Genomic DNA, 25,490 nt, shown 5'->3' on the forward strand with positions numbered 1-25,490 from the left:
ATTCTGTTTCACCAAGATGTGAATTGCTTTGAGAAGACCTTTTTTTAAAAAGCACTTCCTATATTTACCAGTTTGCAATAGATACTTTCTTTGTAACACATCTCTACATATTTATTTTTATTATTTGATTCTGTAGCTTATCTACACAATAACATGCAAGAGAAAAAATTTGAATTTTGGTATCTATGAGTTATGCATACTTTGACAGCTTCTACACATGCAAGCTGGGATTTTCTTGCTTACCATAATTTCTGTAGGCTAACTTTGAGACAACTCCAGGGATTTAACTTAATGCCTACGTTAACTAGTGAACACTCAAGTATCACTGGCTGGGCATTCCCTGAAGCCACCATGTTGGGTCCTGTGCTGTTAAAGCCCCTTGGCATCAGTAATACCTGCTGTTTCCTGGCCTCTGGGAGATACTTCCCAGACACAGAGCTTTTATTTATAATGTCCTTCCCAGAAACGAGACCTGACCGGCAAAACCTGAGAATGCCATTGCTCCCTTAACTCCCAGACTCTACAATAACCGAAGCACAGCTACCCCATAGCTACAATCCTGAGGGCACCTTTACAGCCCTCTGTAGCTGTTCTGAAGTCACTCACTGCTTGCTTTAGGTGGCAGTGACTACAACAAAACCTAATGCTAATACCCAATTCTTATTTCCTCCCGCACACTCTGTTCCTTTTCTTGTCCTTCCCTTCTTCCCTCTCTCTTCTGGGGAAATTCCTGAAGAAAATTCCTGCAAAGCCCACACACAAAGCTTGGAAAAGAAATTACTTTATTTTCCATTCTTATTTTTGCCAGGTAAGACCAGTTTTGGTGCAAACAGCCTTCAGTGCTTTACCTCCCTGGGGCAGTCTGGCTCCATTCCATTGTCTCCTCCACACAAGGAGCCTGACACAACTCACAGTAACAGACAACACATAAGGACACACACAGTTCTTATCGTCACCTTGGACTTCATAAACCTTGGGCAACTGTATTTCCTATGCTACCATAATGTGTTTAGGGAGCTTCTGGACAGTATAAGATAACAATAAAATGTGATAAATTACAGTTAAAAATATTGAGGAAATCTTAACAAGAACTACTGAAAGAAAATTCTACTTTCTGATACAAATTCAGTATATTATGGTATTTTCTTCCTATTACAGGCAGCTGTCTAGAATGAAGAAGTAGCTGGACTCTACTGCCACAAGCTTTGTATTTTAGGAGCTCTGAGTGAATTTAAATATTTACCATATTTAAATCATTGTCTAAGGCAAAACAAACAGCTCAGTATCTCAAGAGTCACAGTCATCTTTTATTAATTTGACCCCAACTCACACATATGAGCAAGTTTGTTTAAGGAACTTTGCCCATGATCTTGCCAAACCTTAAACCATGTCCTGTAGTAAATAGTATTTCCATTCTAACATACTATAAAGTTCATTAAGCTTTCTTTTAATTACAATAAAAACTGTCTAAGAAAACAAAACGCTGTTAAGACTAACGTAACCCAGAAATTAGCTTCAAAGTGACTTACTTTCTTTTTGAATATTTAATGTTTTCCTAGGATTTGCTTTGAAATGTAGCTGATTTATAAACTGCCTCACATGGAACCACCACATAAGATGCTGATAATGGAATTTTAAGATTTCAGCTACCTATGGTGTTTGCAAGCAGATTTGGGATTATGGCATAAGATATTCTACAGTTAGTAGCAGTGGTCCCATTTATTTTTTTATGGCCAAGACCTCATTTGTTTCTGTTTGAAAAAAAATTTAACAGTGATAAAATTCAAACTATTAATTTTAGCTCAGACAGGATAACAAAATAAAAAATCCACAGATATAAATTAGCTAACTCTTTTGAGTCCTGCTCTTTTACACTGTCTCCAAAATTCACACATTGGTTTATTATAAAGTTCACTAACTAAAAGCAATCTTCACCATTGAAAAAAAAAATTTTACTCACTTTCAGGGCATCCCCTTCATTGCCCTCCATTACTTCCAGAATAAGTGCAGCTAGTATGTTAAATCCTTGACAATAGCCAACAGATTTATTCCACCTGGCATATGCCAGCAAAACACGTTTTAATACCACTCGATCTTGCTCTGCCTCCTGGCCACAGTAAGAACTGCAGCCAGTTCGGTGAAGGTCCTTTAAAGGAAAAAGAAATTAAAACAAAAATAAAAATGACAAGAAGAGAAAAGATGTGTATTTTCCTTCCCCCGTTAGTTCTCTTGACTGTCCCAGTTTTCCTTCCACCTCCACCCTCCCAGTACATACTCCCAAAGTTGATGACAACATTTCTTTTTTAATCTGTTAAACCTTTAGCTCACCCAAGAGAAATAGTTTCAGCAAGCTCTCAAGTAAACAAGTCCCCTAAAAGATGTTCATAATACATTGCCACAGAAGATATTAAAAGATCTCTGGGTTTCAAAGAGGCAAGACATAACAGCTGCTTAATTGAACAAAAAAGAGCAACTGTTTTTTTCAAAGTTGTCTCGGTTTTGAAAGACAGGTGTCTGCTAAGGAAGGCAGAGGCCCCCCTTGAAGTGGCAGATATAACCCCTTTTCCCTCCAAGTTATTATATTTTGAAATCAAGAGCCTTTAGGCGAAGATGTGGGAAATAGGAATAACAGTTCTTTACTATATATATATATGTATATAACCAGTCAAACAAAACAACAACAACTATGGCAGTAACAGCAATCACAAACCCAGTCCCAGCCTTCTCGGCTGTCAGGCCCTTTCCCCTCGGGTGCAGTTCCGCTCGCAGCCGGCAGGGGCGCTGGCGGCTCCCGGTGAGCAGGGCAGGTGCGATGGTTCCCCCGCGGCTGCAGGGGGCGCTCCGGAGCGAGCTCGGGGAGCACACGGCACCGGTGCCCTGGGATCCCGGGAAGGATGGAACAAAGGCTTCACAAACCCCTGGGCAGCTGATCCCGGGCTCTCAGGAACAGCAGGCTGAAACGGCAGGCTGGAACGGCAGGGACGGACGCAAATCCCGGGTGGCAGGCGAGATGTATCCAGATGGGAGAACCCCACGGAGGCCCAGGCAGGCAGGGCGAGCAGGGCTACAGCGTAGCGAAAGCTCGAAGCAGCAGCGGGGCAGGGCAGCCACAGCCCGGTCTCCAGCAGGGCAGGGAAAGCGGCTTTTGGGGTCCCGGCGTTGCTTCCAGCAGGAAGAAAGAACGGCCAAAAAGAAAGAAGCAGCAGCTCCTTTCTCTGCAGCTTCTCTCTCCGGACGCTCAGAGCGAACTGACCCCACACCCAGGTGTAGACAAAGGAGTAGCCAGGCCCGCCCCACTCCCCTTTTTGTCTTTCTTAAGTACAGCTATTTGTCCCCTAGCAACATGCGTATGGGAGAAAATTCCTTTAACAGGAAAAAAACCTAAGACTAAACTAAAACCCCAACATTATCCACCCCGAATTTTTTCCCATACTAACATGTTACATGAAACTTAACTTTTTTAACCATATAACTCTATGCATTACCCAAATTATATACAAATATACATGCTGATACTGATACAAGTACAGAGCCATGGGTAGTTCACCCTAAAACAAGGTCCCCTTGAGGTAAGCATCGGGTCTCTCCATCCTTTTGCATCACCCACCAGGTGCAACCTGGTCCCTGAGCAAAAACAACCCCACGGATGGGTTTGTCTTTGCTCAAGGCGGACTTTACCCAAACAGTTTTTCCAAGCATACCTCTCATGTGCACCACTGGAACCTTATCCCCGTCTGTTGTTTGTAGGGGTTTGGATTGGGCAGGGCCTGCTCGGCTGGTGGAACCTCGAGTGTTAACTAACCAGGTGGCTCTTGCTAAATGCATCTCCCAGTTTTTGAAAGTCTCCCCACCCAGTGCCTTCAAGGTGGTTTTAAGCAGTCCATTACACCGCTCAACCTTCCCAGCTGCTGGTGCATGGTAAGGGATGTGGTACACCCACTCAATGCCATGTTCTCTAGCCCAGGTGTTTATAAGGCTGTTCTTGAAATGAGTCCCATTGTCAGACTCGATTCTCTCAGGGGTGCCATGCCTCCAAAGGACTTGCTTTTCCAGGCCCAGGATGGTGTTCCGGGCAGTAGCATGAGGCACAGGGTAGGTCTCCAGCCACCCAGTGGTGGCTTCTACCATTGTGAGCACATAGCGCTTGCCTTGGCGGGTTTGAGGCAGTGTGATGTAATCAATCTGCCAGGCCTCCCCATACTTGTATTTGGACCATCGCCCACCATACCACAGAGGCTTCACCCGCTTGGCCTGCTTGATCGCAGTGCATGTCTCACAGTCATGGATAACCTGAGAGATACTGTCCATGGTTAGATCCACCCCTCGGTCTCGTGCCCACTTATAGGTGGCATCTCTGCCCTGATGACCTGAGGCATCATGGGCCCATCGAGCTAGGAACAGTTCTCCTTTATGTTGCCAATCCAAGTCTATCTGGGACACCTCTATTTTCGCAGCTTGATCTACCTGTTTGTTGTTACGATGTTCTTCATTAGCCCGGCTCTTGGGGATGTGAGCATCTACATGACGGACCTTCACGGATAGCTTCTCTACCCGAGTGGCAATGTCTTTCCACTCTTCAGCAGCCCAGATTGGTTTTCCTCTGCGCTGCCAGTTTGCCTTCTTCCACCTTTCCAGCCAACCCCACAGAGCATTGGCTACCATCCATGAATCGGTGTAGAGGTAGAGCTTTGGCCACTTCTCTCTTTCAGCTATGTCCAGAGCTAATTGGACAGCTTTGAGCTCAGCAAATTGGCTCGATCCACCTTCTCCTTCAGTAGCCTGTGCAACTTGTCGTGTGGGGCTCCATACAGCGGCTTTCCATTTCCGGCTAGCGCCTACAATTCGGCAGGAACCATCAGTGAAGAGGGCGTATTGTCTTTCACTCTCTGGTAGCTCGTTATATGGTGGGGCTTCTTCGGCACGTGTCACCTGCTCCTCTTCTTCTTCAGAAGATAACCCAAAAGTCTCACCTTCCGGCCAGTTTGTAATTATTTCCAAGATCCCAGGGCGACTTGGGTTTCCAATTCGGGCGCGCTGCGTGATGAGGGCAATCCATTTGCTCCAAGTAGCGTCGGTGGCGTGATGCGTGGAGGGAACCTTTCCTCTGAACATCCACCCCAGCACCGGTAGTCGGGGTGCCAGGAGGAGTTGTGCCTCTGTGCCGATTACTTCTGAGGCAGCCTGGACTCCTTCATAAGCTGCCAGGATTTCCTTCTCTGTGGGAGTGTAGTTGGCTTCAGACCCTCTGTAGCTTCGGCTCCAGAATCCCAGTGGTCGGCCCCGAGTCTCACCAGGCACCTTCTGCCAGAGGCTCCAGGACAGACCATTGTTCCCGGCTGCAGAGTAGAGCACGTTCTTCACCTCTGGTCCTGTCCTGACTGGGCCAAGGGCTACGGCGTGAGCAATTTCCTGTTTGATCTGAGTGAAGGCTTGCTGCTGTTCAGGGCCCCAGTGGAAATCATTCTTCTTGCGGGTAACCAGGTAGAGAGGACTCACGATCTGGCTGTACTCGGGAATGTGCATCCTCCAGAAACCTATAGCGCCTAGGAAAGCTTGTGTTTCCTTCTTGTTGGTCGGTGGAGACATTGCTGTGATCTTATTGATGACCTCAGTGGGAATCTGACGTCGTCCATCTTGCCACTTTACTCCCAGAAACTGGATCTCTCGGGCAGGTCCCTTGACCTTGCTCTTCTTGATGGCAAAACCAGCTTGCAGGAGAATTTGAATTATTCTCTCTCCTTTCTCAAACACTTCGGTTGCGGTGTTCCCCCACACAATGATGTCATCAGTGTACTGCAGATGTTCTGGAGCCTCACTCTTTTCTAGTGCAGTCTGGATCAGTCCATGACAGATGGTGGGACTGTGCTTCCACCCCTGGGGCAGTTGGTTCCAGGTGTACTGCACGCCCCTCCAGGTGAAGGCAAACTGAGGCCTGCACTCTGCTGCCAGAGGAATGGAGAAGAATGCATTGGCAATGTCAATAGTGGCGTACCACTTCGCTGCTTTGGACTCCAGCTCGTACTGGAGCTCCAACATGTCTGGCACGGCAGCGCTCAATGGTGGAGTCACTTCATTCAGGGCACGATAGTCCACAGTCAATCTCCATTCCCCGTCAGACTTGCGCACAGGCCAGATGGGGCTGTTGAAGGGTGAGTGGGTCTTGCTGACCACCCCTTGACTCTCCAGCTCGCGGATCATCTTGTGGATGGGGATCACAGCATCTCGATTTGTCCGATACTGCCGGCGGTGCACTGTCGAGGTGGCAGTTGGCACTCGTTGCTCTTCCACTTTCAGGAGCCCAACTGCAGAAGGATTCTCAGATAGTCCAGGCAGGGTGTTCAATTGCCTAATGCCCTCTGCCTCCACAGCAGCAATCCCAAATGCCCACCTGAGTCCTTTTGGGTCTTTGTAGTAGCCATTCCGGAGGAAGTCTATGCCCAGAATACACGGGGCCTCTGGGCCGGTCACAATCGGATGCTTTTGCCACTCCTTCCCAGTCAGGCTCACCTCAGCTTCCAAAAGGGTCAACTGCTGTGATCCCCCGGTCACCCCAGCGATGGATACAGGTTCTGCCCCCACATGTCCCGATGGCATTAAAGTACACTGTGCCCCAGTATCAACCAATGCATCATATTTTTGTGGCTCTGATGTGCCAGGCCATCGGATCCACACCGTCCAGAAAACTCGGTTCTCCCGTGCCTCTTCCTGGCTAGAGGCAGGGCCCCTCTAGCCCTGGTTATCATTCTTTCCCTGGGCGTACATGCTCGAGGTACCTTCAAGGGGATCCGACATATCATCCTCCCTTCTGTAATGCCTGGCAGCTCGGTCACGGGAGGCTGAGGCTACCTTCACCTTAGCGGAACCCCCTCGGTTAGTGCCTCTCTCCTTGAGTTCATGCACCCGCGCTGCCAGGGCAGAGGTGGGTTTCCCATCCCACCTTCTCATGTCTTCCCCATGCTCACACAGGAAAAACCACAGCTCAGCTCGTGGGGTGTACCCTCTCTCTCTAGCAGGGGGACGACGGGCTCTGACTTGGGGGCCTGTGACTCGCACTGGTGCCACACTGACCCTCCTCATCTCCTCCCTCATCTCCTCCCTCATCTCCTTCATCTCCTCTTTGAGGTCCTGGACCACAGCAGAGACATGAGCTTTCAGCGGGCCATTGATCATGCTGTCATAATGCCTGAGCCTGTTGGCAACAGAGCCCACTGTTTCTCGGGTATTGTCAGCATCAATCGTTGCAATGAAGGTGGTGTATTGTGATGGCCCTAGCCTTGCCAGGTTCCACATCATCTGTCCTGTGCACCTGACCTTATCGGGGTCATTATCATGCTGTCCATCCTTCCCAAAGAGTACCTCTAATATTGCCACCTCTCTTAGCTGTTGGATCCCTTGCTCGAGTGTCTTCCACTGCATTCTATGATGATACTCCTGCATTCTTTCTTTGTGAATGAACCTTTCTCTCACACTCATTAAGAGCCGCTCCCAAAGAGAGAGAGGCCCTGGCTCCCTCACAAATATCTGGTCCACAGCTGGGTCCTGGGTCAACGATCCCAGATACCTTGCCTCACCACTATCCAGTTGCACACTTGTGCCCATAAGGTCCCAAACCCGAAGCAGCCAGGTGGTATAAGGCTCACGCCCCCTTCGCACAATGTCGTTTCGCATAGCACGGAGACTGTCGTGCGACAGGGACTCAGTGATGACTTCTGGCTCTGGCTCTCCTGCTGGTTGTGAGGGCCCTGGTTGCCCATCATCATTAACTGGTCGTACTGATTTGGTCTTATACTTCCTCCTTTGCACAGGGGCGACTGCTGCTGGCTGTGGTTGTCCTTGTGGTTCAGCTGAAGCCTGGACGGTTGTAACATCCGTGGGTTCCACTGCTGCACCATCGGACTCACCCTCTTTGGGGCAGGGAGAGGGTTTTTCACTAGCTGAGGAGGTGTATTCCCTTAGCAATTGGCATATCTCCTGGCGCACCTGGCCCATCTCCTGGCACATCTCCTTGCGCACCTGGCCCATCTCCTGACATATCCCCTGGCGCACCTGACCCATCTCTTGGCACATCTCCTGCATCCCTTTTGCCAGTACCCCCACCCAGTTTGGGTAGTCCATTTCTGAGGTGGACTGTTGGGCAGTATTAGTCTGTGGGGCGGGATCTCTATTGTCTGGGGCTGTGGCAGGCTCTGGCTCTGGGGTAGGATCTCTAGTGTCTGGGGCCGTGTCAGGCTCTGGGGCAGGATCAGGCTCTGGGGTAGGAACTCTACTCTCTGGGGCCATGTCAGGTTCTGGGGCAGGATCTCTAGTCTCTGGGGCTGGTGTCCGGGTAGATATCCAAGCCAATCTCAACTTATCCTTGAATGCTAAATAGAGTAGGCCTATCAGCAGCAGATGGTTAGTATTCAGAGGGAATTTAAACCCTTTGAAAATTGATGGGGTGGGCCCAAAGAACTGGTTGAGGGGTTGGGAGAAAACTTCCCCTGGTGTCATTTCCTCACAGAAGGTACCATTGTTAACATAACCCCAAAAACATGTGCTCAGTGTGTGATAGCTGTTTATCCATGTGCCCACATTCCGGAGGAAGTTAAAAACCCATGAATTCCTCACCTTCTCGACCCATAACGCAAGCTGGATAACAGCAATGGTAGCCTTAGTCAGAGGACCCATATTCAAGTAAGGAGCTGCAAAGGGGAAGAATATAGCCACGGCTACATGCCACCCAAACCAGGGTAAACTAGACCACATAGTGCTGCCTAACAAGGTTCCAATATCCAGCACACAAAATAAAGTTATCGAGGAACTGTTATTCCTTTTTCACCTCTATCTCTTAATGCCCTCAGGCCCCACGTTGGGCGCCAAGATCTGTCTCGGTTTTGAAAGACAGGTGTCTGCTAAGGAAGGCAGAGGTCCCCCTTGAAGTGGCAGATATAACCCCTTTTCCCTCCAAGTTATTATATTTTGAAATCAAGAGCCTTTAGGCGAAGATGTGGGAAATAGGAATAACAGTTCTTTACTATATATATATATGTATATAACCAGTCAAACAAAACAACAACAACTATGGCAGTAACAGCAATCACAAACCCAGTCCCAGCCTTCTCGGCTGTCAGGCCCTTTCCCCTCGGGTGCAGTTTTGCTCACAGCCGGCAGGGGCGCTGGCGGCTCCCGGTGAGCAGGGCAGGTGCGATGGTTCCCCCGCGGCTGCAGGGGGAGCTCCGGAGCGAGCTCGGGAAAACCGCGGCTCTGGTGCCCTGGGATCCCGGGAAGGATGGAACAAAGGCTTCACAAACCCCTGGGCAGCTGATCCCGGGCTCTCAGGAACAGCAGGCTGAAACGGCAGGCTGGAACGGCAGGGACGGACGCAAATCCCGGGTGGCAGGCGAGATGTATCCAGATGGGAGAACCCCACGGAGGCCCAGGCAGGCAGGGCGAGCAGGGCTACAGCGTAGCGAAAGCTCGAAGCAGCAGCGGGGCAGGGCAGCCACAGCCCGGTCTCCAGCAGGGCAGGGAAAGCGGCTTTTGGGGTCCCGGCGTTGCTTCCAGCAGGAAGAAAGAACGGCCAAAAAGAAAGAAGCAGCAGCTCCTTTCTCTGCAGCTTCTCTCTCCGGACGCTCAGAGCGAACTGACCCCACACCCAGGTGTAGACAAAGGAGTAGCCAGGCCCGCCCCACTCCCCTTTTTGTCTTTCTTAAGTACAGCTATTTGTCCCCTAGCAACATGCGTATGGGAGAAAATTCCTTTAACAGGAAAAAAACCTAAGACTAAACTAAAACCCCAACAAAAGTATAAAAGAACTACTAGACAACTGAATTTTCAAACCATAAAAACCAGAAACCGTGTCCTTGAAATTTAAGTGACTTATAAGTGAAAGGCAAATTTGCAAAATGGCTGACTGCTTTAAATATTAAACATTAATCAGCTGAGAAATACAAATAGGCAAATGTGTTTCACTCCTGTAAAACAACTGAAAAATGCTCATTTGCTACATTTTAAAACATACTTTTTACTCCCAGAAAACATTTGTGTTTATTTACAGGGAAGTAAAAAACCCACTTATGCTCCTTTGTCTTCATTAAACTCCAGTACTTTTTCAAAATAAAAAAAAAGTAAAAATGAAGAAAAAAAAAGTCAGAAATAGCAAATTTTTTCCCAGCTAACACTAACCAGATTAGTGCAAAAGAACCAAAGCAGCCAAAAAAGAAAAGTTTTGGCAGGCCAAAATTGGGAATGAAGATGTAATTTTTGCCAAAGCAGTTGCAGACATGAAAATAAATCCAAAATAAAATGTCAACTTTTCATTAAAAATTTTTAAAAAGAAGTAACAAATTAGCTGGCTACCTTTACTATTTGGATGCCCATAGAGTCATCATCAGGATTACTTCTTTCATTGAATGTGAAACGCATGGTTTTGTCCCAGTCAATGGCTATACTGTGTAAGTACTGATCAGCCAGGGTCAGCCAAACCTAGAAATACATAAGGCAAAATTAATTATTTCTCAGGTAAAATAAAAAGTTTTGATATATATATTGTTAGATGAACCTTATCAGCTTCACCTATATGTGATCTGCTGTTAGACTTGAAATATGCAGAAGAGGATTTTAGCTACAACAATTTTTGCACAATTAAAATAATACCTTGCTCCCTAAACAGAAAGGAAGGAAATGGTTGGCATTAAGCATCCAGATCCATGGATTGCCTACAAAGATGCAAGTCAGCTGTCAGTGAATTCACAGGGGCCCTCCAAAATAGAAACACAAGGCAAGGATTCTTTGTCAGTTCAGACCTTCTATCCTCATAACCAACAAAGAGTTTTATAAAAGGATAACACTGCTGTTGGCTTTCCTCAAACTCTACCATGGATACATCTCCTGGAAACTCCCAAAAGAAATCTGGCAGTGCTAGTGCTTCTCTTTATCAGAAGTCTCTTCTGATGACTTTGCAGAACAAATAACATCTAGTATTCACCATCTGGGATTCATCTGAAAGCATCACTTGGATCAGAGCAACTTACAAGAGGGCTTCCTAAACTGCTGGTGCTACAGGGAGTTCTGAAACAAACATTTTCACTACTTTTAAAGCCTAATAATTGCCAGAACAGATTTATGCATGTGTATCCAAGACAAAGGCTGGACCTTTATGAAAAATTTGAAAACCTCCTGAACCATGAAAGGCACGTGACAGATCATACAGTGACAGCAAGTAACAATAAAGGATCTTTTTCTTCAGGAAACTGAAAGAAATCATAAAAGCAAACTGGTCAAGTTTTATACCAGCCATTAATTCACTCAAGTGAGAAAAGCAATTTAGACACTTCCCACAGATTTAAACACTTAGATAGCTGCATGATGAAGGAATTTATAGACAGCTCCCAGAATCTCATGTTTTCTGCATTTAAATGTCCCTTCCCACACTTCTGCAAAGTCACCCATGTGGAGGAATGCCACTGTTCTGCCTCCCAACCACCTCAGATGTTGTTTGACATCCTACTGATGTTGTTTGACTGGATTCTTTACCTCTGCCAGCCCCAGAAACTAAATGTCACATGCCACAACAATAATGCAGATGTCAACCTGCTCCTTCTGTTGACAGCAAAGGAAGCAATCAGCATGCCGCTAACACTAAATACTTCCTTTATTTTGGTATCTATCTTAAAATCATTGTGAAACTGGGGAAAGGCAGTGAAAAGACAACATCTCTTTTCTTACCACTACTTCTTTGGCTAGTATCATGTGGTCACATGTGAGCAAACACAGAGATGGGCAGAGTGAGAAGGAAAGACAGATCTGAGTTGGATGACATGGCAGAGTATACACAAGTCTGCTGATTACACAGAACTGGGAGGAGTGGCTGATAAGCCCAAGGACACCTTGACAGAATGGAAAAATGGTCTGACAAGAGCCTCATGAAGTTCAACAAGGAGAAGTGCAAAATCCTGCCTCTGGGGAGAAATAATCCCAAGCACCAGTATTTGCTGGGGGGCACCCAGTTGCAAAGCATCTCTCCTATGCATCTCTCCTATGAGAGAGCTGGGACCGTTCAGACTGGAGAAAGGCAGCTATGGGGAGATTCTACTAGTGTGTATAAACACCTGAAAGGAGGGTGCAAGGAGGAGGAAGCCAAGCTCTTCTAATCTGTGCCTAGTGACTGGACTGGAGATAATGGGCACAAACTGAAACACAGGAAGTTCTCCTCGAACATTAAGGAACACTTTTTTACTGTGAGGGTGACTGAGTACTGCCCGTTCCCTTGCCACATGGTGTGGGGGAGGGTACAGGCTGAGGAGCACTGACATAGATTTCCCAGAGAGATTGTGGAATCTCCTTCCTTGGAGCTATTTGAAAGTCACATGGACACAGCCCGTAGTAACCAGCTGTAGGGGGCCCTGTTTGGGCAGAGGGGTTGGACCAGATGACCTCCAGAGGTCCCACCCAAACTCAGCCCTTCTGTGATTCTGTGACGTCTTCCACTCATGTACCACAGAAAAGTGTCTGAACACTTTCTGAAGCGTGGGAAAAGAATATTTCAGGAAAGAGAAAAGGCTGTTAGATGGATATAAAGATTCACTCTAGTTGTAGATTAAAAATAAATTCATCGTGGTGTGAGGAAAACAATGCCACCAAGTCTTTTCTTCCTTCTCCCCTGATTTGTAAAGAGGTACAGTTCAGTTTGGAAAGATAGCAAAAACAGGAAAAGGAAATTAAGCTGATGCATCAAAAATACGTGAAACTACATGTATTTTATAAATCTTCAAAAATACTACTTTTATTAAAACTGTGTTTTTAAAGCTTAGATCGTGTGACTCAGTTTTAAAGAAAAAATTAATAGACATGCCTCTTTTTATGCTAGGGGGCTTCAAACGTTGAAGAATGCAATAAAGTAAGTCTAGCAAAATCCCAGTGGACCCTTTCCTACAACACTAACTCAGTGCAATTTCCTGTTAATGGTGCACTCTGCCATTCTACATCACTCCTTACTCTGAATTTCCGTAATTTTGGCAATCTGCCTTTTCCCCATCAACTGTTTCTATGAGCATTCTTGTCAACATTAAGTATCTATCAACTTCACCTTTGTAAGTGTGACAGCCTACACTGCAGATATGTTCAGCTTTGGGGGAAATTTCACCAGTGCAATTTCTTGAGACTGACAGAATGAAGCAGTAACATCTGCACCAGAATAAGTTACCTAAGCCTCAAGCAGAAAGAGCCCAACTATTGAAAACACCATCTTTACCTGTCTCCTCAGCCTTTCCAGCTGCCCTGTGAGGTTGCCACTGAAGAACGTAAACAAGGAAAAATCCCCAGTACAGCTTATAAGGTCCAAATATTTGTTATAAAAACCACCAACAGATAATATTGATGTAATTAACCTCTTCTGAGAAACCTACAGGCAATATGGCCCACAAGGCATAGAGGTCTACCTACCTTTCTCCGCCATTCCTTTGGGATACCTGTCGGCAGTCTGGCCACTGCTTTGAGCGCATCATGCCACTAAAAGCAAAAGCATCCAAAATTGTAAAATATCCATCATTAGTTTCATGCTACAGTATAGCAACATTTAATACCTTGCAGATATGCACATTAATTTCATTTTACTGCAGGCATTTCAGAGTTTAACTGCTTAATCCACTCACAGGGAAGATACAGATTAATTATTTAATGATGTGACAAGAGTATAATATTCTAGGACACAAGGATGTAGGAAATATCTGAGTAAACAACGAAAGCCTATTCCATTTTCTGAATATGAATGAAACAGCTCTTGATGCAATTGCAAATAATATGCTGACATTATGATGACAAATGCACTTCTGAATGAGGGCAAGCACCTTGACTGCAGACCCACTCCTTCACAAACTCAAGAGAAAAATAAATCAAATTACCTGCTGAAAACCGTTTTGACCTAAAGATGGTTCAAGAGTGAATTTCAATTTTGTATCAACCCCTAAAAAGAAAAATGAAAAAAAAAAAAAGGTCATTATTTTATTTAGCTCAGAAGATAAAAAGAAGTCAAAAAATCCGAAACACAAAAATCCCACAGTTGAAACAAGAACACAAAATTTTAGCCTCCTATTATAACAACTACATTTCAATCTGTTTCGGTGAATTTTGTCTTCACAGTGGATTCAAGGAACATGTTAAGAAGTACATGGACAAAATGTTTTTAAAATGCAGTAACATTCTCCTTAATGATGCAGTTTGACACAACTCATTTCACTAATATTCATATAGTTCACTGTACTACAAACTATACCAGTACACTGCAAATTGTCATGTGTATCCACAGAAAAATACATGTACAGAGACAGTTTCTTTTCATCTATGCCAGCTTCTTGACGTTAAGTCAGTCAAAACTAATTTCTAAGTTTGGTGTGCTAAAATTATTTTACTGTTCATAACGTATTTTTTTTATAATTCCTCAGAACATAATGTGCATTTGGTCAGTATTGTTATTTAAGCATAGATTTTATTTTGGCCATATGAGCAAACTATTTTAATTGTTATGAAGCGGGCCTACTAATAGTTCATACAGTTTTACATAAAATACCAGAATCTCAAGTGGATCCCAACATGGCACTGGATATGCCAGATCAACACAATCAACAGTAACACGTTTAATTTGCTTTCCATCCCACAGTTTGAATGTACAATTCCTTGGTCCTTCAAATGCTGCTGTCCAGAACTCAGGTGCTGAACACGGCATCATATCCCCTCCCTCCCTCCCGTCTGCTGGCACAAAGAATAAAGCCTTCTTTTCTTTTCCTTCCATAATTTAATACTAATTTAATACTAATATTAATAACTAATAATTTAATGGTACTGTTCCACACTTACAGTTATGTTATGCATAGCTTCTTATTTTTCCAGAATATGAAGCCAAACATTTTTAACATATAAATGTCCATATATATATATATATACACACACACACAGAAAACCCAAACAGATTATAATCCTGCAAGGTTTTAAGTATGTAATATCCATGCTAATCAACTCACCAGTAATACCCAGTGCTTTGGAGGTCTAAACCTTCAAGTCTGACAGAAAACTCAACTAGTGGCATTTGCTATTTATGGAATGTAAAATGCCTTTGAGCATTTGCATACTGAAGTGGTGGTAAGTAATTTTAAAGCCTTACTACGTGATAAATATATATTTAAAGAGAAAATGTTCTTTTCCATGTTTTTTTTTCTTTGTTGGGGGTGAGTGAATAGAAACAAAGAAAAAAATCACACAAACTCCAGTACTGTTTAGAATTTTAGCGTTTTAGAATTGCATCACTAAGACCTGGGGATTAGTGCTTTCGTTTCCCTGCTTCAGATCTAAAAGACATGCTTGTCAGATCTAGAAAAATAAAGGCTTCAAATCATAATAGATATGTCTTAAAAAAACATTGAAGGATTAATAGCTATTCCTGGAAGGAACTGTTTATTAGTATTCCTTCCCATAGCGCAATGGCACTCAGCAGGGACTCCTAATAGGTAAATCTTTTCATAATAATTCAAAGCAATGTAGCGATGCCAGTAACCTACTAAGATTAAATTGCATCACATTTGCTGAAACAGGAAAAAGCGAACTTCATTTTCAAGCAAAAAAAAGTAAGTACTGTAAAACCCTAATACACACAAAAATATATCATGACCAAGAACTCCTTCTGTTAAAGTAACAGATGCTGACACGTTAACTAACACTACCTTGTAGCAAAGAACCAATAGCCTTCCAAAATGTATTCATTTCCAACCCAGCAGCTAAATATTAATTACTTCACAGTTTTATAAGACTTCAAGACCCCAGTAACAACTTCTCTCTTTGTCTTAGAAGCTTCCTAAGAAAGATACAAACAGATACTTCCAGGTCTTCAAAAGATCGAGTACAGTAAGATAAAATTTCAGAGCAAGGCAAAATCTATCTATAGTTACATGAACATCATGACCAGGGAGCTCACACAACAGTCAAGCTAGCTATCTCTCCTGAGACTGAAATAAGACCCTTCAAATGAGACCCTTGATTAACAGACTGAAATGAGATCATCCATCTACAAAAGTTAACTAAATCACATCACAGCAAACAATTAAGACAGGTGTGAAAATTACTGTAAATGTGAATTACATCACGCGGTAACATCAGACTACACAGCACACTCTCTTCAGTATGGTGAGGAACTGCTTAGTCAGGTCATGCATGACAATCTCTTGTAGAAGACATGGAATCTGTGTCCCCTTATTTGTTCTCCATTAGAAGTATTCTCCAAATCAAATTATGTGATGGTTTTGTGGGAGGGGAGGGGAAGAACCATGGGAAACGAACCACAGAGCATATATGAATTGTTCCTCATTCACATCCATTTTAAAGAATTTATATTTCCTAAAATCAAAAAATTACAACCTTGCTTAATAAAAAATACAGCTAGTAAGCATGTAAAAAAAAGCTGCAACTGTTCAGAGAGCAAGGAAGGCAACCAACAAACTGGGAGCAGCATCTCATTGCCCGTTAGTTGTTTCTGGCACAAAAATCATCTTGCTACATGCAGTTTCTGCACTCTGCTCAAGGAATTTGTCCCTGAGCTTTAGAGCTTCAAGGAAATTAATGCCTATCCCCAATTCAACCTCTCTTGGTTTCCTAAACCTTCCTTTTTTCATCACTCCCCTTTTTTTATTCAGTTGTCTTCTCTCCATAAACTAACTCAGATTCCCCAATAGTTTCTTCCCCCCTCAGTATCCCACACCCATACAACCCTACCACGCCTGCACCCATTTTCACTGGATTTTCCCATTTCTGACAATCTTCCATCTTTAGGTCACATTCCTCATCATTACATAAATACATGCTTTTTGCAGAAAAGACCCCTTTGGGCCTTAAGAGAACATTTCTTCCCAGCTCCTCTGCAAGGACAGCCTGGCATAGATGTACCACACACAGAGCAATAGTTCCTACTGTAAGTGTTGTCAGTACAACTCAGGCCTTTCACATCAAACCAGCCAGGCTACCTGTCTAGTTATTAATATATTAAATATCACCTCCAGTTCATACGCTTTCAACTGATACTTCACACCTGAGAAGCATATTAATTCCTATCAGCAGGAATATGCTGGGAACACACTGGAATTACTACCTCCACGAATACAAGGACACACAAAGGTACATGTTTGACAACAAATTTCTGAAGGGTAGGGAATGCCAAAATAAGCTCTGTTCAATGCCCTTCCAAGCCTGTCACCAGAAACCACTGCAGAAAAGTTATATAAAAAATAATAAAAAATAGGAAACCCAACCAAACCCCAGTCCTGTTAGCTTTCCTGTGTAAAATACACAATGACTCCTCACAAGAAAAGGCTGTAAGAGGGAAGATTATATCCCTAGGATTCCCAAACCCTAGCAATCTTCCATTGCATAACCAAAATGTAGCACAGAACCACATAAAGAGCCACAAGAGGGGAGAAAAATACTATCCATGAAATACCTGGGTGACAGAATCAAATTCCCAGTCCATCCTCAGCAACATTAAACAAAAGGATGGGGCAAAATCTGGGATTTTTTCCAGAAATATCAAACCAGAAGAAAGTGTAGGAAGATTATGTGTTTTGATGCATGTTTGTGAGCTATAAAGCCATAGCTTTAAACCTGCAAAGTAGTAGTATGGGTTCTTGGCTATACTTGACAGCTGTTGAAACCTCTCCCACAGAATGCAAATAAATATTTTATCAAAAATAAACAAGGAAAAAGGCCTAAAGCAGCTTTGTGTTCAGTGGGAGCCCACACTGGAGGAAAGAGAAGTGCCAATGTAAGCTATCACCTTATGCTGCTTGTTGTTTCAGAAAGATTCTTAGCCTTGCAATTTATCCCTGAAAGTAACATTCTGAGTAACTCTGTATGAAACCACTTCTATCAGGAGCCAGAGCTCACTGGGATGTATCAAAGCACATCTAAAATCTCCAGCCTCAAAAAAACTTCTCAATACAGACAGCTAATACAGACACTAAGTATATAAGTATATATGAATATTTCATCCAGCATATTTTTTAAGGGCCCATTAGGTGTCCCATCTCCACCACTCTGTGAAAAGACGTATCCCGAACGGGGTTATTGCCTTTACCTACATATGAACAATATGGAAACCCCAAACCAGTGGGATTTTTAGGACTATGGCATTCATAGTTACGCCTCCAATCACATTCTCTGATCTTTATCTGAGTGTAAATACAAGAATGTCATTATCCAGAAAACGTCATTACCTGGGATAATAGCTGACTACGGTTGGAGCAGGGGTCATTGAGAATTACAAGTTAGGAAATCTTAAAAACAGCAATCCCATAAATGTATCCCAAAATGTATCTGAGACCTTATTAATAACAGCCTCTGAAACTCATCTCAAACACAGAGGCAGTGAGCATTGTGTATTTGACGCACACACAGCTAGTACAATGGGAAACTGATCCTTGTTTATTTCAATGTATTGGTCTATGTTTCAGTGTATCTCTGGCTTCCATGCTTTGTAAATGCCTACGATTAGGCAACAGATCAACAATGTTTTAGCTACAAATGACAGTTCTAACATGGTACATTGAATTTAAATTTCTTGATATTTCATATTTAAAAAAATCCGAAATTTTGATGGCAGGCAACTAGAATCTAGCATTCAGTCATGACCACGCATCAGTGCTTCTGTTGAGAGCCCACCTCCCTGGAATAAACACACGTTGTTTGCTGACCACCCAGTTCTTAAAAGATTTTGATAGTGAGGCAGGATCTAGAAAATACAGCTGCAGAGCTGATGCCTCCCCCTTGGGATAGGTATAGTTGCAAATTTAGACAATACCCTACCGCAGACAAAGGCTGGGCGGGAGGAGGGTCTCCGGCAGGTCAAGAGTTAGCAGGTTTATCGGGAAAGGTCTGGGGAGGCTGCGAAGAGACTTCGGAGAGAGACTGGCGGAAAGCTGAGTCGCTGGACCCGGGGGAGAGGAGACGGAGGGAGAAAGGCAGTAGGGGCAGACGACACAAAAGCGCTGCGAGGCGGCGACGCCGGGCGGGAGGAGCAGGGAAAGGACCGGGAGATCTGGAGAGCGGAGCCCGGATCCGCGAGCCGGGCGGGACACCAGCGGGAGGAGTGCCCCGGGGCAGGGGCAGCGCGCTGCCTCGCCGCAGGGCCCCGGCCGCCCCCGGCCTCCCGCCTGGGCCCGGCCCCGCTCCCCGCGGGCCGCCTCGCCCCCGCCGCGGTGCCTCCGCCGCTCCTCATCGCGGAGCCACCTCGCTGGCCCCGCTCCCCGCTCCAGGCCGGCCCAGCGCGGGCGGGAGCCCCGCGCGCCGGACACGCCGCCGGCCCCAGGCCGCGACCCGGCGCCCCACGCCGGCCGGGCCCCGCCGGGGCTGCCGCAGCGGCGGCCGGACAGAAGCGTCTGCCTCGGGCCGGGGCCGCCCCCGGGCGCTGCCCCCCGCCCCGCCGCGCCTACCCGCGGCCCTCATCGCCCGCCGGCCGCCGCCTCCTCTCCGAGCCGACCCCGCGGCCCCGGCCGCTCCCCCCGCCCCTCTAAGCCGCTTACGGGGCGGCAGCCGCCGCCTCGCCCGGCCGGCGCGGGTACCTGGCTCCAAGGTGCACAGCAGGCGCGGCGCGGTCCGGGAGATGCAGCTGCGCTTCTTGAGCACATTGCTGAGGATGGTGCCCACGCCGCCGCCCGAGCTCTGCCGCTTCAGGCATCGCCCCCCGCGCCGCAGCGAGCCCGTGAGCCTGTCCTGCCGCATGGTGCCCGGGGCTCGCCCTAGGGCGGCGGGGTGGAGGGCATGGCATGCGGGGACCTGCACTGCAGACAGCGAAATCCAAGTGCGGGAGAGAAGAGAGAGGACAAGGAGAGGAGAAAGACAAAAAGGGGAAAAAAAAAAAAAAAAAAAAAAGCTGTTCCCGCCCACAATCCTAGCATCACTGCCTGAATAAAGCAGCAGCCTCTCCTCCTCCTCCAGCACCACCTGGAATGCAGCGGGCGAAGCGGAGCAGCAGCTCTGGTTAGAAATAAAGGGAGCCCCGGCGGCAGTGGTGAGGCTCAGCGGTGCCAAGGGGCTCCAGGACAATCCCCCGGGCTACACGGAGACCCCCAGCACAGGCAATGCGGACACGGCTCGCTTGACGCCTGTTAACAGGCGGCAATACTGACATTTCTCCCGAGAATGAAATGAGCTAAATATCCGCCAAAAAGTCTTCTCACGTGGTACTCGAGCCTACAGCTGAACATAAACATAGGTAGTCCTGCTGCCCCTTTCAAAAAGCTGTCCTGGAAAGGAGTCCCACAAGCACTATCAGACCTCGGAGCAGGGAGCAAAGAGCATGTCAGTGCCAGGGCAGGCTGGGGTCCTGCTCAGGACAGCCCCAGCCGCAGTACAAGAAAGTGCACTGCACAGTTTCTGTTTCTCACTCTCCAGCACAGAGACCCTGAACATCCTCAGCTAAAATAACAGCCTTTTCTATGAATCTACATTGCAACTGCACTTAAAAGTAATGATATGCCATGCGCTAAATAGTTAAAAGAAGCTATTCAACAGCACTTTATTAGATGCATTTTCCAGTGCTATTTGGCCTAAGAGCATCTTAAAAGGGTTTCATACAGATTCTCAAACTAGGGGTTTGATTGACAAGAAGGAAAAGCATTTGAAATAATGATAGCTTTTACAACCTAAACCACTCAGCGTTTCTGTGGAAGGAGAGCAGATTTAGCACACCACATTAGTCAGGCTCAAAGACCAAGCTACTAGAAGTCTCGGTCTACCTGCCAACAACTGTAGCTTTGAAACACTTTGGTCCTTTATTAAAAGGATGTGTTTCTCAGTCACATTATGAAGAGAGAAAACTGTCAACAGATAAGCAGTAAAGCCAATTATATAAAAGATACACAATATAAAACACAGAATCAAGCCTTTTTTAAAAATCAGTTATAACTATCTTTAGAAGTCACTGTTCAGCTTTCAGAGAAGTGTGATTTTGATCACACCTCCTTAAATATCTGCCTTGGTTTTGGAGAAAAGTCACTGCATTTGAGCTGTTAGCTTGCACTCTGAATAGATAATTAAGTCTGTGTGTCGGTGGTTCTTTTTTTAACAAAGGTGACACTTCCCTGCTGATGTAGACGATGCAAATCACTTTATTTCAGTGCCAGCTGGAGATGATGATTTAGCGGTTAAAGCATCAAATTTGAAATCAATTAGTCTCCCTAGGTGCACAGATAGTACCAATGGGACTATAACAGCAACATTTAAATACAGAAATAGCTGGATTATCTCTGTAATACTGTTCTCCTCTTTCCTGAGCATCTTTTGCAAATAGCACCACATCATTCCTGGATCATTTCAAGACTGACTAACCCAACACCACATGCCGTTGCCCAAAGTCTCAGAAGCCATAACCAAAGTTTCAGAAATCGCTCATTATCCATACAGTGAGAATCAGTCATCGCACTAAACTGTGTTACCTTCAATTTTTAAATAATTAGAAACCAGGTCTAAGAAAGACATCAATATTTAACTGATGAGGAAAACCAGCTCTCAAAATGAGAATTCAGTATCCCCACTATTGCTATTTCTCCTACTTGTCATCTTGTCTCTACAAGAAAACTGGAAACAATCAGGACAATCATTCTGTGACTGGGCACACGGGTACTTCCAAGCATACCATTAAGGATATTTCCCACATGCCAGCCAATTAATACAACGTTATTCTGAAGAAAAAAAAGCAAAATCGAACTTCAGGAGACAAAATGAAGAAGCCAAGCCATACTAATAGGTTTGATGACTCACTAGATCATTAGTATAAATGGATTTTAGAGGCAGGGATAAGCCTCCCATTAAGCTCACATATACATATCTTAAGGGCAAGAACCTAGCTTCTAGAAAAGGAGATGGCACTGGGTTTTAATCACTGATCAGGCAAAGGTCTAATCTGCCTGTGGCAAGACATGTCAACTATCATGACTCTAGTTTGATCCACCAGTGCATGGAAGTCTGGTCATGTCCACAAGCCCTCACTGGCATTTACTGACAAGACAGATGACATTCAGAAAGGATTCTGAGGGGAAAAAAAAATCAAAATGTTTGGCTAGGCAAGATATTTCAGCTCCAGTATTTTGTAATAATCGTGAGACTTTGCTTTTTTCCTCCCTCTGTAGTTCATGTACTCCCTCCCACACAACAGAGTCACTTTCTGAAAAACCTTACCTCCTCATTTGGTACCTCTTTACAGTCTTACCACCATCTGCTACACATGCCATTTTAAGGACAGAGAACTTCTTAAGAATACTATGTATATTCTTATTCCTTTTTTACAATCAACCTTAGGATGGTCGGTCCCAAGATCACCACCAGATTTTGACCAACTCCATTTACCTTAAACCTCTCCATTCTTTAGCCCACTTCTGTCTGCACTGGGACAATGAGGTAAAACACAGGCAGCCAGAAAGGGACAATGAGTACAAACAGATGGGACAGTGACAGGAACAGCAGCAGAAATGGGGCCACAGAGGAATCTTACTTTTAAAGAACCTATTTGCATGGAGCTTTAAGTGCCCAAGCCCAGGATTACTAGAAGGCACAATTCACCACCACTTCTCTTCTGATGTGTGCTAAGAAGACTGAATGTAATCAAAAGACTAAAAATGGTAAGATATCTTCAGCTGGGTCACAGTATTTAATGAAATCCACATCCTCCCCTTTATTTCACAGAAAATTGTAGAGACCTTCCTTAATTCTGATTTGCATCACAACATCCCAGTAAAACAGTCAAAGTCTGTGAAGAAAGCTTATTTGCCACACTTCTCGACACCTATGGTGGCAAAAATACTTAAAGCAACATGTACCCATGAAAAAACATAGTAAGTATACTGTATGATAATACTGTCATATGATTAATCCAAGAGGATTTTGGAAATCACAGTTAGACAGCAGCACTACAGCAGCTGATGATACAGCAAATATCAGAAAGAAATATATATCAATAGGATGAGGGGGAAAAATGTATTGCAACCACAATTGTCGTATTGACCAAATCATAGGGTCACCGTCTGCTAAACCCCGGAGCTCCATACACCACTTTAAAGAGCCAAGAAATGTATCCAGAAAATGTAACCCTATTACCACTGGGTTTCAAATAGCTCTACAGAAGTTAGCAAATAAACCAACATATGTTTTGATGTGTATTGTCGTTCACCATGAGGCTCAAAAGAAAAAAGATTTCACTTTCAAATGACAGTGTACAAGAGAAAACAAATGGAATGAAATATGTCCACACTGGAGACAAGAAAAGGTAAGCCGGTTTGAGATTATCCCAGAAGGCAAAACTATTTTAAATACATTTAGCCCATTAAACCATCTCCACCACTGGAGCACAAAACTCCTATCCTACCCAGTTCTATGTGTGTTCTATTATTAAACATCCCCTCTGAAAAAACAGCCCTGCTTCCTTCTGCTTGATCCTAAAAGCCTAAAAGCAAGCACAACCCGCCCGGGGTTTCATACTCCTCCATCGCACCTCTGACAGCTCTGACAGCTTGAAAAGAGGTCTCTGGCTTGTTGGGTCTTCGACACCACAGGGGGCACAGGTGCTACAGCGATGCTACAGCACGTGTCCCTTGAACACATAAGCCTGTGAGGTGGCACAGCCCAGCACTCCTCCCACCTCAGCCTGCAAGCAGAGCATTCCCTCCTGCACTGCCTGTACTGCTCTGTCCACAGCCCCTGGTAGTGACGTGCTGCCTCAGACAGTGCAGGGAGTGCATGCTGTGATCCACCAGCTACCTGCAACTACTGTGTGGACCACCAAGCACAGAGCCTGTAGCACTGTTTTGTGTATCTGTTTGCATCACTGTTGCAGGAGCACCTAACAAGGGAGCCTGTGGGCAAAAGTGGAGAGATTTGTATTATGCAGAAGGAGAAACATGATTATGGACTAACAGATTCAGTTCTGCCACCAAGCTGGATTCTGCTGTCAAACAAGTAATCCAGAGCTGTCTTTACTGCACAAAGGATGGTTCCAGAAAAAATACAAAAACGAGTTTTTGCTACTGTATTTGTCCCTAGAGAAGGTTAATTCTATGCACTTGTTGAAAGCAGGGCTCAGGAAAATGGTGCAGTGTGTTCATACACCACAGCCTCATCAACACAGCATTTTTTCATTGCATTTATCATTATTTGTATCACTTTGTACACAAATGTCACAAAAGAGGTCAAGACCTCGCTGTGTCCTATATTAGACATCACAGACAAAAACTGCAGAGCTAATCCTTGCCTACAAAGGTCTTCAGCGCAAATATAAACTACACAATGGACAGGAAATAACATCTATGATTTCCAGGAACAGAGAACAAAATTTATATGATTTAGTCTAAGGAAGAGTGCAGCTAGTCAAATGTTTCCTCTTCCTTTAGATTTCAGGCACATAACCTTATTACTTATTTCCCCCTTCAAAAACTGCAAGCACAGTAATTACACTTTAATAGAGCCTTCCTTTTAAGGAAGCCCTAAAACAGCACACTTGTTCTTGGTGAGCTTATGACAGAGGAGCTGGGGAATTCTCTTGTTTATAGGTAAGAGATCTGAAAAATAATATTGATTTTATGATGTTTAGCCATATCTATTGAGGACTAATCTAGAGAAAATCATTAAAATAGCACTGCTTAGTATGGTATATATCTTTTAACAGGAAATTACAAGTCTGTAACTCATGTAAGATGCTCACAACTGCATATGCACTACATGATCCTTCAGCTATCACAATCAGGATTCAGCCACGAGAACTTCAGACTCAAGATTCTTTGTTGTGATCTTTAGTTGTGGGGTTTTGTTTTTTTAATCTTATTCTCCCATTTTCCTCCCACACACATTATCCACTCGTGCCTTCTGTACTACACACTTGCATACACTAGGACAGGATTGATGAGAAAAGAAGGTCCCCTCAATAGAGCGAGCATCCCCTGCCCACAAGTGTGTGTTGTAATTTATTCTTTGGGAGTGATGGACAGTTACGTCTAATAAGTTTATTTTCAAGTTGAATAATGTTCATAGTCATATTGCTTCTTGAAATTTTTGGCGGATACACCCTGAGAAGTATGCCAAAGTTTTCCAGCATTAGTGAAAGCACTTGAAAATATAATATATCTGTAAATCAATTGTGAAAGCAGTTTCTAGCAGTTTACAGCACAATGAGATGGAGCTGTGATGACCAGTTCCCCATCTAGGGAGGCACCACATTCCTAGGCAGGGAATCAGTGCAGGTAAGGCTGACTGCAGTCCCTCAATCCCTTGGTTGTTCAGAGTAGCACAAGATGCTTATGCAATTGGATCACATAGGTGAGCATGTGAAAGCCCTCACAAGCATTGCAGGTTGCTAAAACAGACATACAGATATGCTTGTAATCCCCCTGAACCTACTCATAACCTCTTTCCATTTGTAGATACATAACTGTTTAAATGAATGAGGGAAGTGCAGAAAGACTTAACATCTGTATAGTACCAGGGTTACA

The 25,490-nt window shown here is 44.7% G+C and overlaps 1 protein-coding gene across 6 annotated transcripts in view; it reads right to left on the reverse strand.

Moving 5' to 3' along the window:
* The window catches only part of TBC1D30 (TBC1 domain family member 30), a 60,432-nt gene that overhangs the window by 17,751 nt on the left and 17,191 nt on the right, over positions 1-25,490 (reverse strand). For 3 of the 6 annotated variants that reach the window (XM_048301501.1, XM_048301495.1, XM_048301496.1), the window contains exons 3-6: positions 13,881-13,942; positions 13,423-13,488; positions 10,339-10,464; positions 1,961-2,146 (exon numbers count right to left, since the gene is read on the reverse strand). In XM_048301501.1, the coding sequence (XP_048157458.1) occupies positions 1,961-2,146; positions 10,339-10,404 (252 nt within the window). In that variant the 5' untranslated portion in view covers positions 10,405-10,464; positions 13,423-13,488; positions 13,881-13,942. Of the gene's footprint in view, positions 1-1,960; positions 2,147-10,338; positions 10,465-13,422; positions 13,489-13,880; positions 13,943-19,445; positions 19,465-19,574; positions 19,888-25,490 lie in introns of those variants that run through there. The other 3 variants (XM_048301497.1, XM_048301498.1, XM_048301499.1) reach the window with 3 other exon arrangements.

This window comes from Corvus hawaiiensis, chromosome 4 (genome assembly GCF_020740725.1).
Source record: "Corvus hawaiiensis isolate bCorHaw1 chromosome 4, bCorHaw1.pri.cur, whole genome shotgun sequence".
Taxonomy (NCBI): Eukaryota; Metazoa; Chordata; class Aves; order Passeriformes; family Corvidae; genus Corvus; species Corvus hawaiiensis.